Source organism: Bombus vancouverensis, chromosome 16 (assembly GCF_051014615.1).
Source record: "Bombus vancouverensis nearcticus chromosome 16, iyBomVanc1_principal, whole genome shotgun sequence".
Classification (NCBI taxonomy): Eukaryota; Metazoa; Arthropoda; class Insecta; order Hymenoptera; family Apidae; genus Bombus; species Bombus vancouverensis.
The window spans coordinates 6,193,900-6,209,455 of record NC_134926.1 but is presented as its reverse complement, the minus strand read 5'-3'; the positions used below and the strand labels follow the sequence as shown (position 1 = coordinate 6,209,455).

The 15,556-nt window shown below is 36.4% G+C and overlaps 2 protein-coding genes and 1 long non-coding RNA gene across 5 annotated transcripts; 1 reads left to right on the top strand and 2 right to left on the bottom strand.

Moving 5' to 3' along the window:
- Nucleotides 1-1,805: 1,805 nt before the first annotated feature.
- Nucleotides 1,806-4,984, bottom strand: LOC143303732 (uncharacterized). Of its 2 annotated transcripts, XR_013060337.1 has the most exons (4): nt 4,751-4,984; nt 2,725-3,087; nt 2,329-2,544; nt 1,806-2,188 (listed from the first exon to the last, which is right to left on the bottom strand). It is a non-coding gene; the product is annotated as an uncharacterized LOC143303732 (long non-coding RNA). The 2 variants fall into 2 exon arrangements; XR_013060336.1 differs by having other exon boundaries at nt 1,806-2,544.
- Nucleotides 4,985-6,037: 1,053 nt separating this feature from the next.
- Mkp3 (Mitogen-activated protein kinase phosphatase 3) lies at nt 6,038-11,796 on the top strand. Of its 2 annotated transcripts, XM_076625670.1 has the most exons (5): nt 6,038-7,869; nt 8,351-8,536; nt 8,614-8,856; nt 8,940-9,291; nt 11,592-11,796. In XM_076625670.1, exons 1-5 carry the CDS (start codon nt 7,476-7,478, stop codon nt 11,614-11,616), a joined length of 1,200 nt encoding a protein of 399 aa, XP_076481785.1. In that variant the 5' UTR covers nt 6,038-7,475; the 3' UTR covers nt 11,617-11,796. The 2 variants fall into 2 exon arrangements, with proteins under 2 accessions (XP_076481785.1, XP_033185476.2); XM_033329585.2 differs by lacking the exon at nt 11,592-11,796 and having other exon boundaries at nt 6,039-7,869; nt 8,940-11,538.
- On the bottom strand, nt 11,707-15,178 carry Plap (phospholipase A2 activator protein). Its single transcript, XM_033329573.2, has 6 exons — nt 14,692-15,178; nt 13,523-14,392; nt 13,121-13,451; nt 12,812-13,046; nt 12,321-12,739; nt 11,707-12,223 (listed from the first exon to the last, which is right to left on the bottom strand). Exons 1-6 carry the CDS (start codon nt 14,865-14,867, stop codon nt 11,906-11,908), a joined length of 2,349 nt encoding a protein of 782 aa, XP_033185464.2. The 5' UTR covers nt 14,868-15,178; the 3' UTR covers nt 11,707-11,905.
- Nucleotides 15,179-15,556: the final 378 nt, after the last annotated feature.

Sequence of the window (15,556 nt, the reverse complement as noted above, 5' to 3'; positions counted from 1 at the left end):
AGCAATTTTTGAAAATTTAATGCAATAAAGCTGTTCTGAATGCAATTTTAAGATTCAGAGATCTCACTTAGCTGTCGATAAATTAAGTTATTTTGTTATTGAATAAAAATGTGATCTTTCAAATTTTACACTTTTCTATAACCCCTGACTAACCAAATGCCTTATATTAGGTCGAATACATACCTTATAGTTAAACTGCGATTTTTATGCGGTTACGCGAAATTTGTAAATGAAAAATGCATAGAATGCACGTAATATATGAAAATATATGAAATATCAAAAATATATTACACCGTATAATATTTAGTAATTAAAGCAAAAATATGAATTTGCGAGAACTTCTCGGTTGATTTAATTATTGGATAAAATAACGTATTACAATGGCTTTAAATATCGGATAAAAAAAGTAGAGTTTAAAATATTACGCTATTTTTAAAATTCGTATGCAGAGACAATGGGAAATTCTAGATCACTCTTACCAAACTCCTATGGGTTGAACTCGAGATGAAACCTGAATCAGTCCTTCGTACACCCATAGAACAAATAGAATTGCTCTACCAGTTTCAAATCGTTCGCCACTTAAGCACATTCCACAGAACTCCAGAGAATTCACGCCTCCTTTTACTTTTTCCAAGTATTTCAATAGCAAATTGCATATCGATAACGAACAAAATGATAGATGATTGATTTACGGTAACTAGCGCGCTGTATAGGTTAAAAAACATTTTGAAAAATTGCAAAGAAAAAGAAAGCCTTGATCTGAAATACTTTTGATACTAATAACTTGCTAAGAATGAAAGGCTATAACATAAACGATAATCACTTCAAACATCACTTTGACGGTCAAATTACGAAATTATATTCACTACTACGATTTCAACGACAAATTTACCAACTTTTTCGCACAAAACCGGGACTAGCCCGAGGACCATTTCTTCTCCAAGAAACAGGGGACGGAAATGACTGCTACAAAAAGTAATGCCTTTTCCCTAACATTCAATTTTAGTTGAATCTATTCACTTTTAACATAACTAATACATAAGCATGGAAATTTTAATTTGATGCATTAAAAATACTAGAAAAAATAAAATTGTAGTTGTGAAATCGATTAATTGCATCGGAAACGGAAAGTAAGTGAAAACGGGGGAAAAATTTTTCAGCGCCCCCTTTGTTTAGATTTACGATAGTAAATAATTAACAATTAATCAAATATATCCATAAGTGAAGAAATATTCTTAAACTATCGAAAAATTAATCTACGACTATCATTGTCCTTAAAAGCAATTAACTAAAAAAGAGGAAAAAACGCAGGAGAACAGTGTTGATAGAGATGGCCTGATTAGCGCCACCTCTGATTGTATAATTGCATTCTGTTTGACATATCAGTCAATCAATATATATGACATATAATCTATATTATGTGTTTTTCTCTTATAAAACCTTGCTGCCAAATCTTAAGAAAAATTGACGAATAAAAGGCTATGTCTAAGAATCAAGATGAATTATGCGAAAGTGAATTACAAAAGAATTCGGCAAGTATAATTTATTTTTGGTGTTGATTGATCTATTTGTGGAAAATACATACAGTGGCTACAAAAAGTGTGTACGGTTACTATAGTATATGAACCTAACTCAATCCTAATCCAAATATAACCTATACCAAAATAAAAAGTATTAAGAATATTTTTACGAATATTTCGAGAACTAAAGTAAAGCGAATGTTATATGTGAGATGTACCCTAACCGATATAATTGTTTCCCTTTTTTTAATAATCAATATAATCAACAAAGTATTTGTACACTATTCTATTTATTGTAGCATTTACATGGTGATTAATTATGTCTAGATATATTAAATTTGTACTCTTCTATGACTACAGAAATTTCATATTATGACAATGAAATGTAAAACCTTTTGTAATCATTGTACTTACCTATATACATGCATCGATACGTTTATGGTACCTTTTACTAACTGTATGTCGTTTATTCGATCCGTAGGCATAAAGAGGGGGGAACGAAGATCCCGCAAGCAGTTTTACAGGCTAGTGAACATGCCAGAACCTCGAATCTTGTGTGGCTGGAGGAATGTGGGCACACCAGTTTCGAGAGTCATTCAGAGAATTGGTCTCCCGTCTACCAATTTCCCTTAGAATGGAAAGCGCGGGAAACCATCTACGTCTCTAACCTATAAATATGCATTGATGATCCATGAAACGTGATCGTTGGCACAATACCATCGATCAATGTTTGCATAACTAATTACAGCAAACATCAAATAAGTTGGACTTGGAGATATTATCGTTATTACTATTATAAAATGCCGACCTCAGATGTTTATATATGTTTAAGCCTTCTTTTCTTTTTTGCTTAGTTACTGAGACAGGATGCGATTATTCATAGTGGAGGCCTGGTTCGTTTACACTGCTATTCCTCTTGTATATTTTGAAAAATCCTCGCAAAGAGTCGGATGGCTATTTTCGTGCGCCCGAGGTTCCATTTTGATTACACTCCATCCACCATTTTGTTCACTTTATTTTGGAGCTTATATTGAAAATTTTGTTTTAGACTCATGATCGAAAAAATCTTCACTGCTATTTTTTTCTAAGGATTCCAGGTTCTACCGTAATTATTATACAATTCATCTCTAATTTTCCTATTTTATCATGGTGGTTACATAAAAAAATTTTTGTAGACTTATTTGATTGAAAATTGAATCAGTACCTGTCCCAGCTGCGGCAAGGGAACATTTTCCAACGTCGAAGCGACGAAGAAAGCAGCCGGATGCAGGAGAGGCGAGGGACGTCATTATCTTATCTCAAACCATTTCCTGTCAACCTAGGGCCGCTTTTCGTGGTAATCACACGCACACGCCCACGCGGTGGAGTGTACAAGCTTATTTGTGTTCACATATACATATCAGCCAGTGCATGCACTAATGCCCGGCCAAGTGCCAGGGAGTATTGCTTCCGGTGCGTACACTTGCGTCCACCTCGGTGTTGGTGCGTTTGTGCACGTGTATACGCGTTCGACGTTACATCTGGTGAGGCACTGTGAACCCGATAATCGGTTTCCTCCTCCGGTAGCCTGCAGGAACCAGACGCAAATAAACGCCGCGTTATACGACTCACGCCGTGTGGTGGATTCTTAGAAACGGATGTTTCCTTTGAATCTGGCTCTGTAGATCCGAGATATGGTCTCGACAATCGATATACCTTGCTAAGTGGAAACGTTAACCTCTTAGCAGCGGTTTCCTTTGAACAAAATGGTCTAGAAATTCAGAGAAATGGGGACGATATCATTTCACCGAATGACACGTATTTAGCTCCGAAATTCTTAGCGGAAAGATAGGAAAGAATATTAATGGGGATCTAGGTAGTCGTGAGAAAAGAGCATCGTGACAGAGTCAACGAGGCGTACTATAGAATCGTGATTGAGTAATGCGCTGCGACTTCCGACTGCATCACGAAATACGTAATGCCACTGCCATTAAGTATGCACACCTGTTAAGGTCATCAACAGGTATCACTTACGTCATCTTAGCGTACACATTACTGGTGTGACTGCCATAGTGATACCGCATGCACCTTCCCTATTCTCTTTCCCGCCGGCTATCGGTCGATAATCGCTTTAATGAGGATTCGTTCAGCGATGCACCAACTCAAAAAGTCCAGATTCATACCGATCAATAGCTTATTCCCCGATTCAGCTATAAGTTTCTTGAAGGGATACAGCAGAAGTGTTAAAGTACTTATGTTATGGTTACGGAACAAAAGCTTAGATGTTATATGAGGGCAAAAATTTATGGTCGAGGTATAAAATACTTATGTTGTGGTCATGAAACGAAATCTTAGATTTTGTACAAGGGCAAGTTTATGAGAGGCATAAAGTACTTATGTTGAGGCCATGGAACAATTAGGTTTTATAGGAGGATAAAAATTTATAGCTTTAGGCTTAAGGACAATTTAAAAATATGAATAATTTCGTTTCTCATTACAGCATATGTACATCCAAAATTTTTCTTTATACGCGATGTGAAAACATTAGATAAATTTATAGGAATAATACCTATATATATCTAACAAAGTTCCGTAGTTAACTAGTACCGTCACTTGGCGAATTAATTTATAACTTTGCTATACTTGTTGCAATGAGATAAGGATATAATAATATAAGGACGGATTTAACATAGTAAACGTTCGTACCCTTTGTCTATTCCAATTTCTGGCTAAATATAGGGTACGACCCACGTCTCGCGATTACCATAGCAGACTATTTAATGCAATCTGTATACCTGTGTTCTAATATTAGATACTGAGTCTAATAAAGGTGTTCATATAATAGTTATTTTGTGAAATCTATAAGCACAAGTTAATTCCAACGATAGTATTTATTTTCCGACTACTACTACGGTAGACTTTTAATGCGATCCACAGAGCCATATTCTAATATCAAATATTCTAGTTATATAATAAAAAAAGATACTCTTCAGAAAGGTCGACTACGTCATTCTAGTAAGATTCATTAGCATCTTGCGTGACGCTTTGAAGCTCGATCGAATATTAATCCATTATACTTGTCGTACACATAGTATAGTCGAAGAGGATTTGTATTCCGCACACGGATATTGAAAAATGTAAATGTAACGAGGAATCGATATACGAGGATCTATGGTAGGTTCTTACGTAAATCTACAGCCGCCATTGATCGAAATGAGCGTGGAGTAGCAAGGACGCCGTAGTACGCTCACCTTATCACGCTCCCACGCAATCGAATCGAAATTCGTCTCGTGGTTCGTCGAAGGCCACCGACACCAACCAGAGAGGCCCTTTTCGTCCTCTGTCTCCCTTTCTCTTTATCTCTATTTCTGCCTACTCATTCTTTCTGCAGGCGACGATTCTCTAGGGGTCGCGATAAAATGGCCCTGCGCCGTCCGCGTGATCGAACGTGAAAATCTTCAACGACAGCAGCCCAAATGAATGGAATGCCAACCCACGCCCGAGAGCCGCCTGATAGGCTGCCCGATCCGAGGTGAGGCTTCACGTACAGTATGACAGAGCTCAGGGGCGTAATCTTTTCAGGAGCACTGTTATCAAAGAAATCGGCTTGAACATCTTGCTTGTACTTATATACTAGTATAATGTAATAAACTGATTGGAAAATAACGGATTTCTAAATGTAAGCTCTAAAAATCCATTAGGAATTATATTGTATTTTATTTTTAGCTTTTCCTCAAAGAAATTTTACATTTTCAGTTACTCTACTTTTGTATTATTCTGCATAATTCAAGGTTGAAGAACTGGAGATTCCCGAAAATGGTGGATAGAAAGCTATATGGGAATTTTACTTGTGTTCAGAAATCCTAAGAAGATTGAAAATTTTTAAATTCTATATCAATTCTAAGACATGGATGAAGTTATAACAAATTATTCATTCAATGCTCTGAAGCCTGCAAAAATCTGATTAGAAAGGAGCCGTACTTTATCTTTACCTAAAATTTTTCATTCATGTTTCGAGTTTCAAACTCGACCTACTTTTCTATTTTCCAGATCTCAAGATCTTTGGCAAGACTTATCTAATTAGTATTCTTATCTTTTAGATAATATCGAAGATATAAAACAATGCATAAAGGTATCCAGTGAATTAGGAAAAAAAATAAAATTCGTCAAATTCTACAGGGTGACGAGTCATATGACGCCGGTCCTGGCCGCAACACGTGCACGCGAGTGTGCGTGCACGTCGATACGAGGTAGCTTGGGTAGACGGTGCCGTGTTCTCCTGTGGATCGTAATAATATGCGCCCACGCACGCGTGAGAGAGTGAGCGTATACGAAGCGTTCCCCGTCGTCTCCTCACCTCTGGCTTACTGTGCGCCTCGGTCAGTACCGACCCCCGACCCATCTACCCACGCCTTGTTAATGAAAACATCTTTTGTCAATGAACTGACGTCAGTCCGGATCGGGATTGGTCCGATAGCAGACACCACGTGACCTGGCACCAATCAATGTGAAGACCAGCTTCCCCTACAATCGAGGATCCGAGCGCCATTTGCCCATTCTGGACGGAAGAACGCTCGAGGTAAGGTGTGGCCTGCAGCAGGCTGGCTAGAAGGCCACGGGTGAGAGACAGAGACAATCTATGGTGTGCTCGGAACGTTAGAGAAGAACAGACAGTTGGAAGAAAGCGAGAAGAAGATAGAAGGCCAAGACACACGAGAATCGTAGCTCGAGCTCTCTGCTGCTCTCTCCGTGACTCGGTCGAGAGTCGACAGAGAAGGAGAGACGTAAAAGAAGAAAAAAAAGAACAGGAAGTCGGTCCGGCAACCCAGGGAAGACGCGTCGAGCGATGTTGGAGGGATTTGTGAGGTGAGGGCGACGGTCTCGAGTCGCGCAGCGCCGAGATACGCGACCGATCTCCCGAACTAAGTACCTCGTTCACTCAGACTGATTTGAATCGACCGTTCACGGCAGCTCCAGTGTACAGCGCAGCATCCCTGTGTGTTGGTCAAGTCGAGAAGAAAAAGAAGCTGGATCTGAGAACGTGTTGTAGTTATGATTCTGTCGAGTTCACAGTAAAGAAAAGGGCAACGAAAGAGAAGAACGAAAGAGAGGATTTAGCGCGAGGAGAGGAACACACGTACATACACGCACTCGTCGTTTGTCCCATTGTGGAAAAAGAGAGAATAATGCCAACACGTTCTTCACAAGACGTGATGATGTCGGTTGGACTGTTGGTGTGATGTTGAGATAAACAAGCTAGAGGAAGTGTGTACTGGGAGAGCGCGTGGGATCATGCATTTGTCGGATGGGCTGAAACATTCCTCGGTTGTGGCGTTAATTAGACCTGTCGTCTTTATTTACAAAAGGATCAATAATCGAGACGAGCTGCTGGCGGTAGCAGTGGCGGAGAAGGAGGAGGAGGAGGAGTAGAAAACACGGCATCGAGGTGCCGCAGGAAGTGATGGAAACACGTGAGAAAACGTGGGATTACGACACAGATACGCGTGTATGAGGCTGGGGGAGGACGTCGAGCGTCTGGATGCCTCCAGAGAACGCGTTCTACTATACAACTCCAAGTGCCATTTCGTATTTGATAAATAATTAAGAATAGATGTACAGGACGCGTGCACGTAGGATGCGCGCGCGCGCTGAATGTACATGCACACTTGTTTCACACTGTCCACAGTTACCGATAAACATGTAGTGACAAAATTGTTGTTCCATGGGTTACGAGTCTAGGCAGATGTCACATGTGTACACTGACCATTTCACAGAAACCAATGGTACAGCGTTACTTGAAAGTGCCATACCAAGAAGGAGATTTCTTTCAACATTGTCAAGTCTCAGGTGTTTGTTTCTTTTTAAAATCCAATGGAGAACATGAGGAGATTATGTCTGTAAGGAGGGCAAGCATGCTTTAAGGAGAAAAAGGTTGAAGGCCAAAGAAGCATCAGGAATTCAGATTAAGCTTACAAAATGCCAGGTGGAAATATTATGGAAGAAGATCTGGTGGATCCTGAATGGCTATTCAGGCATCTTAGGTCACCGGATGGTCCAAACAAACTTCTCATCTTAGATTGTAGGGCACATTCTGATTTCTCTGAAGCTCATATTAGAGGCTCTGTACCCTTAGCTATACCTAGCATCATGTTAAGACGGCTAGCAGCTGGTAAAGTTGATCTGCTGTCAACGATAAGGTGCTTAGATCTAAGAAACAGAGTGGAGGTGTTCTTGTGTGGTGATGAGAATAGTAGAGGGACATTTATACTGATTGGTGACTCTACAGACCCTGCAGGACATCAGGGTGAAACAATTCAAGTTTTAAGTCGGAGACTTAGAAGTAGTGGAGGATATGTTGCTATTTTAATGGGTAAGAACAGTATATTCATAAATACATATATTTGTATGATTGCACATAATATTTCCATATAGTTAGAACAAATATGTGCTACAAGAAAAAAAAGAATATGCGTTAACTACTGTATTTTAAAAAATAAGAAGAAAATAAAAAAGAAGAAGAAATAAGTATAGCTAAAGGCTATATTATAAAATATTCCAAGTTTCTACCATTATGTCTGTAGTTATGTCTGCCATTAGAGAAATTTAAAAATTCATACTTAAAAGCATCTGTGAATGAAATATTTATTTGTACAAAAAATATTGATGTCCATCTAATTACATCTTGTAGTTATGCCAAATTTCTTTTGTTATTCAATAAAAAACATTTTTGTTTCATTCATTTACTACTCAGTATTTTTTATTTCTATTATATATTCTTTCATATTTTTGCATAGCTATGGCTTTAAATTATTTATACTCATACAAATCCTTTATTTCATTTTCTGTTACAGATGGTTTTGGAGCATTCAGAGATAGATACCCTGAATGGTGTGAGGGTAGTCAAGCCAGTGGTGAAGGTCCCCATGGTCAGGATTCTAATGACGGTGAATTAATGGGTCTCAGGTCCCTTCGAATTTCCACACCACCTACGAGATCATATTCAGATTCTGATAGCGATAGCACGTGTGATTCTGTTGGTTAGTAAGCCATACAAACTCTTTTACTACATAAAATACAAAGTAAGAAATGTTAAAGTTGTTTCATGTTTTTTTAGGACCTGAAGAGGATAAAGATTTTCCAGTTGAAATTCTACCCCATTTGTACCTTGGAAACGCAGCGAATAGCGAAGACAGGGAAGCCTTGGCACGTCATAGAATACAGTACATTCTGAACGTAACCCCAGATTTGCCAAATGTATTTGAAAGCGCTGGTTCGATAAAATACATGCAAATACCCATAAGCGATCACTGGAGCCAGAATCTAGCTAGTTTCTTTCCACAAGCAATTCAATTCATTGGTGAATACAACCTACAAAAACAAAGGAAAAATAAGTTCTAATTACATGTAAATTTGAGATATAATCATTTCTCCATCTTTCAGAGGAGGCTCGAAGTTCAGACAAAGGAGTGCTGGTTCACTGTCTGGCCGGAGTGTCTCGGTCCGTCACTATCACTGTAGCCTACCTTATGCACAAGTGCAGTCTCAGCTTAAACGATGCCTTCAACCTGGTGCGCAGCCGAAAATCTAATGTGGCTCCGAATTTCCATTTTATGGAGCAATTGCACAGTTTTGAGAAAGAACTAAGGGATAGAGGTGACAGAAGTAGCAGGGGGAACGATCAGAGGTGTATCGGAGCGTGCAGGCCTGGAGGACCATGTAATTGTCCAGCTCCCAGCTTCCTTAGTCCCATTGATCTGGGCCTTAGCCCGGATTCTGGAATAGAATTCGACAGGTGGGCATCAAGTACACCGGCAGAATGAGACGGGCCAGGGGGGACCCAATACAAATTTTAGGTCCCTCCTAGTACGCCGCCATAGTAACAAGGGAAGCCCTAATTGAAGGGTGCGGGAATGAAAATTTACATTTCTGCTAAGAGAAAAATAATATCTTAAGGCGAGAAACGCAATGATCGTAGTAGATTGCAATTTCAAATATACTGCGACAATTAAAAATTTGGAATCACTAGATATTTTTAAAAAAGCAGAGATTTTCATTTAAAAAATTTACAATTTTAAATTAGCTTAAAAACTGTTTAATTACTAGTTAAATTTATTATTAATAACTGTGCAGTATTAATTCTGAATTAACAGAAGATTCACAGTTAGTACAACAAGCGGGTGATTTTAAACTTTTGTGGTAGAGTTTTGCCACAAAAGTTTTGTGTACTAGGTCGTGCACAGTGAAAGAAATACGATGAACTCAAACAAAATTGTTAAAACGGCTGAACCTTTCTAGTATTTTTCTATCCAGTAATGGAAATTGTTTCTGTCGAGGCTTTGCAAGCCACGGTTCTGTACTATCGCTTCAGGAAAAAAGTTAAAAAATAATGGACACAATATAGTTTCTCTTTCAGAGGATGATTTTTAATTTGACGAAACTACGATTGTAAATCTTTATCTAAGCGTAAGTGTTGTTTATAATTTAGGGGGAAAAATAGGTAGGACGGCTACAAAAGGGTTCTATGACTCTTTCGTTTCTAAGTTGTCGTGATATAGTATTAAACACTGAAAGTATTTTGTAAATTCAACTCTGTACTTTCTTACAAATAATTAATATAATTGTAATATCAAGATGATCGGCTAAAAATTCAAGATTCTTTTTTTAATAGCGTCTGAATTCGTTCGACTCTCGATCCATTTCTAGGATACAATTTTATACATATGAGATATCTATATTTTTAATACTTGCTCCCAGAACCCTTCAATTAATGAGGCTGTGTTTGATTTTATCGCGGGTGATGCTTATTCAAAGCGAAATGAAATGAAATGAAATATAAATCGTAAAACAGGCAATCATAAGTAGTTGAATTTAAAAAATAATTAATTACAACTGTGCTTGATAAAAAGATCACACTATGTTTAAGTTCAGAGGTACAAAAAGAATTGAAAAACTCTCGCGTACTCGGCAATTTAGATTATTATAATAAAAAAAAAGAGAAGGTATATACATAAAAAGATTATGATTCGATACTACTCGAACGTAATTTTTGACATAATTTTTCAAATCCACAAAAGTGACTTATCTTGAGAAGGGTACATATTTCCCGGTGCAATTCTGACTTTTAAAGATTTGCAACCTTGTGTGCACGTTCTCTATCTCTGTCTGTCTTCATCTCTTTCAAGTAATTAATCTTGGTTAATAATCGATTAAGAAGTACATCTTTATGGATCGGTGCATTTCTATAGGGCATTCCGAAACTTCTATTTCCGAGATAAAAAATCAGGGTCGTCGTAAATACGTATAAGAAGAAAAAAGAGTTATGGGACGGAAAAGAATTGACAAAAAATTGATTTTATCATGAGTTAATCAATCGAAGAAAAAATTAGACAAATCGTACACGTATTATACCTCAGAATTCTGATAAAGAAATTTGTTTATGAAAATATACGACAGTCGTGATCCTTATCGTCGATACGAGATGGAAAAAAGGAAGAGACACTGATTAATTATAGATACACATATACGACGATGTATAGCAATTTGAAATACTAAAAAATTCTTAATTGTACGATCCAATACTGTTTCTATTGTCTTACAGATCTCAGATTATATATTTCAAATTATTTTTGTAAGAAAAAAAGCAAAGAACGAAAAAAGATTACGGAAATCGCATATTCACATTCCCACGAGCCACAAATTACCTGATGATACTGTAAAAAAGAAACAAAGGATAAAAAACTATCTTTCGTGTATTGTATGTATTGTTCATCGAGCATAATTGAAGTTAATGAGTGTACACAGTGAATGTTATTATTTTTCATTGTAATTAACTACAAAGTTGTAATCGGCTCTCGGCTCACTCACGAGGGTAAATTGATATACAACTAGGGAAAACAAAAAAAAAGTATATATATATATTTGACGTTAATGTAATAACAATATTCTACTATTACACTGTTGTCTGTTGTATGTTTGTCGGGCGTAACGCTCGAACGATTTAATCAAATATTATGTATATTACATAAATTATTATTTTATATTCATCGTTGTACATATATTTTAATTGATTAATTTTCATTTCAAAATACACAGCTTATTCTTACCTGAACTGAAATGAAAGCAACTGATCTTTATAAAAGGAAAAAAAGAAGAAGGAAGAAAGTGGGACGTGTTTTCTTTTTTGGGTGAACGAAGATTGTTTCTCAAATATGGCAAAATGTACTTTTATTAGCAATGAGATAATTATAATGTTTAAATCATCAGATTGCAAAAAATATAAGAAACCTATTTAACGCAATATTGGTGAGAAATGTTTTGTTAATTACAACACTTAACTGTTTTCAAGTCTTGGATTCCGTGTGTAATTGCTTTTTTTTTCAATTTCTTTTTCATATATATTTTATGTTTTAAATAATTAAACTGATTATCTGTTTCGAACAATTTGCCAGCTTGTTTGTTGGAACTCGAATTTCTGACATAGTTTGAAGTATATTTAACGCAGCTTCCGATTGTCGTACTGCTTTTATTAAATTATTTTGATCTTCTGAATTTGATGTTGTACTTAAAAGCGTTCCCATTGCAACAAGAGTTCTGAACACTGCTTCAGGCTCGTTTAAACGCGGTAACACAGAGAAGATCGCATTTAAACATTGTGTTTTACCGAGAGTATCATTATATTTATTCAGAGCCACAGTTAAATTCAATATATAAGTTGAAATTGCCACCTGAAAATACCCAAACGAATTAATTTCATCAACTAATCGTACAATATGAATTTTGTATACCAATATATAAATCTTTACTCTTCTATGCTATTCATACCTGATTATTTTTGTTTGTAAGTGATTCCAACTCTGATAGAAGTTTCAATATCTCATCTTTAGAATTAAGACATAGTTTTTCACCTCTTTCGTGACTGAACATATTCGCCAGCAAACGGAAAGTAAGCATTTGGTTGGAAGGAAGCGCGTTAGATTCGATATGCTTCTTTACAATCTGTAGCAGCTCCTCTGTACATAGTACATCATTCACTTCTCTACAGAGTACTGCGAGCCTGGTAATGTCGAGCACAGGAAACAATACATCATTTGGCCAATTCAAGAGAGTCTTCAAAGTGTTCAATGTATCAGTTTTCAATTGTTCAGGAGCTTGGTCTCCAGCAAGTTTCACCAAGGACTCCAATTTGTCACTTGACACCTTGAGAGGATCACTTTGTTTGCCATTTAATTCTTTTAGTTTCTCTATGTAAGAGTATCAAATTAATTAATTTATTTCATTATAAAAATGTATAAGATAAAAGTAATAGAAAGTACCTAAAATTTGAGAAAGATTAGCCTGTTCCAGTTTCAAGTATTTTGTATGAGGAATATAAGACGGTGCGGTTGTGTCTGAGGAGTTTGGTGTGTCTGGTCTTGTAGATTCTTGTGATGTTGTATTTGCTGTTGATTGAGGAATGTATCTACTGCCTCCTGTGAAAGGATCAGCATATTGAGCATCAGTTTTCACAACTGGTGCGGATTGAGAATTTTTTATTATAAAATTTGCAACCTATAAATGAAAATAAATTGCCATAAAAATTATTTCTTATCGAAATAAACAAGCATCTATCTCAAGCTTTATACCTGATCTAGAAATAATTGACTAAGACTGTTATCGTGAAGGAACTTCTGCGCAACATGCCAAGGATCCTGATCATTGTTATAGGGCAATTTTAATGGAGGAACACCATCTTGTATGTCCACAGAGAACACATAATCGTACTCTATGCCATTATAAAGCTGTTTTCCAGACGTAGCTACACTACCACCCGAAGCACCCATGACGTTACCGATCTTTATCCATCTTTGTTCATTTTGTGACCAGCTATATGCTCTTACAGCATCTCCATCATTTACTATTTTGGTTTGACCATCTCTTTGGCCAGGTTGTAGCAAGGTTTTTGCATCTGGTAAACTGTTAACATATAAATTAAGATTTTAGCTTATTATTTATAATTTGATTCATTTCTCAGCTACTTCACTTACTCCTTAACTTTGATCCCACCTAGCTCTTGTTGAGCATTAAGCTTAACACTGGCTACTTGCTGCTCAAATTCTTCCAATGCCTCTGGGTCTGCATATTCTTCAGGATTACATGTAAATATCCTAACAACTCCATCAGAACTTCCAGTAACTATATCACCATTAGGAAGTGAAGCCAAACACCACACAGATTGGGTGGGTAAAGTAATGGTTTGACTTAGTTCTGTATTATGCCATATCCTAAGCGTCCGATCTTCGCCACAAGTAAATATACTTGTACCATTTTCTAAGGCTAAAATGCTATAGATATAATTCTCATGTCCACAATAAGTTCCTAAACAAGTTCCAAGACACACGTTCCAATGACGTACAGTGGCATCATTGGCACAAGATAAAACTTCATTGCTACTTATTACAGAAATATCACGAACACAATCTGTATGTCCGGTTAATTTGTGCTGTACTGAACCATCACTTGCCCATATTATAACAAGCTTATCTGCTGATCCAGTTGCAATAGATCCACTTGACAAGTCTGCTACACACCATACAGCAGCTGTATGACCTAGCAAGTTTAATTGTGGCTTACTTAAGTCACTCAGGCTCCACAATTTTGCACTCATGTCCCAGGAACTTGACAAGAATGTTCCTTCTTTTGTACCAGTTGTTAATTTACAAACAGTATCCTGGTGACTTTTTATAATGTTTATGGGCTCTGTTTGGTGTGAAACATAGATACGTATGGTTTTATCATGACTACCAGTGATAATAAAACCTATGGGGTTTTGCTCTGAAGGATTTATAACGCACACAGAAGTGACAAAGTTGGAGTGTCCTTTCAAAGTTGCAGTATGTTCATAATTTTTATTATTCCTGTAAAATGTTTATACAATATACATTCGTATAAGAAGTACGATTTACATAGAATAAGAAAAAAGAATTTTTTTGCAATGACAAACTCTTTTATGATGGCTTGAACTTTATTGTTCTAAATTCAGCTCATATTTTCATAGCGTATTTATTCAAGTCACATATATTAATATACAAATTTATTACAAAGTAAAGAGGATCTTATAAAACAAGTTTTTATCTCATTACTTATTTACACAGAAAATTTTGTTTGGGGTCATGAAAAAGTCTGGTGTGGTAAAATACTTAAACAGGTTAAATACCCGCATGATTTCCAAATACGTGCAGTCTCATCCCTCGAAGTAGAAACTATAGTTCCGTCAGCGAAAGTCGCTATAGCTCTCACGTCGGATGTGTGTCCGAAGAGAGAAGTTCTCAGCTTGTAACACGGTTTGGCCATAGCACTTTGATAGTCGTGCAGGGCACGCAGCAAAGACATTACTTATGCGAACTCTACAGTTGGGATAATCTCGCCGATTCTCGATGCGAATAAAATGTGGATAAATTCGCACGGTTTTGACATTTAAAACGCATTCGAGCATGCGTGATAATGATCACTGTGCTTGTATGGTATTATATATACGTGCATTTTTCCCACATAAACTACTTTCTTTATACGTAAACAAAATTTTTTCTTGCTTTTTTGCTAACGTCATTAGTCTAGTATCTTCATTTGAAATTATTCAAGCCAACTTCACGAAGGATCGTTGAATCGAGAATGACTCTATAGTATTGTATACAACATTTTATGACGTATGACTTAAATTAATTGGTTATTCTCATGAATTCTTGATCAAGATTGTAATTTGCTAAAATTAATATCTCTTTATCATTTTGTACGCAAGACTTCTATCTGTTACGTATCCGCCTTGATACACCACAAATACGATTTAGAATTCATTTTGATATTTCTGGCGGGGATTTTAAATATTATAAAATTTTGACGTTTTAGGTTATATCAGTAATATATTTAACATTGCATGTCATACGCTATATATATATAATATAATAATGTACATCTAAATTTAATTTGGGTATAAGAAAATATTTGATGATGTGTTTTAAGTATTATGATTCTAATGTGTAAGGTTATGTCAATATAATTTATATTTAATACTATTCATCATA

Excerpts from the sequence above, each read along its gene's own strand:
- Mkp3 (XM_033329585.2), top strand. The coding sequence starts at position 7,476 with ATGCCAGGTGGAAATATTATGGAAGAAGATCTGGTGGATCCTGAATGG. Across the intron at positions 7,870-8,350 it reads ATATGTTGCTATTTTAATGG|ATGGTTTTGGAGCATTCAGA; the intron begins GTAAGAACAGTA and ends TTTCTGTTACAG. Across the intron at positions 8,537-8,613 it reads TAGCACGTGTGATTCTGTTG|GACCTGAAGAGGATAAAGAT; the intron begins GTTAGTAAGCCA and ends ATGTTTTTTTAG.
- Plap (XM_033329573.2), bottom strand. The coding sequence starts at position 14,867 with ATGTCTTTGCTGCGTGCCCTGCACGACTATCAAAGTGCTATGGCCAAA. Across the intron at positions 12,740-12,811 it reads TAATCTTTCTCAAATTTTAG|AGAAACTAAAAGAATTAAAT; the intron begins GTACTTTCTATT and ends ACTCTTACATAG. Across the intron at positions 12,224-12,320 it reads TTACAAACAAAAATAATCAG|GTGGCAATTTCAACTTATAT; the intron begins GTATGAATAGCA and ends GGGTATTTTCAG.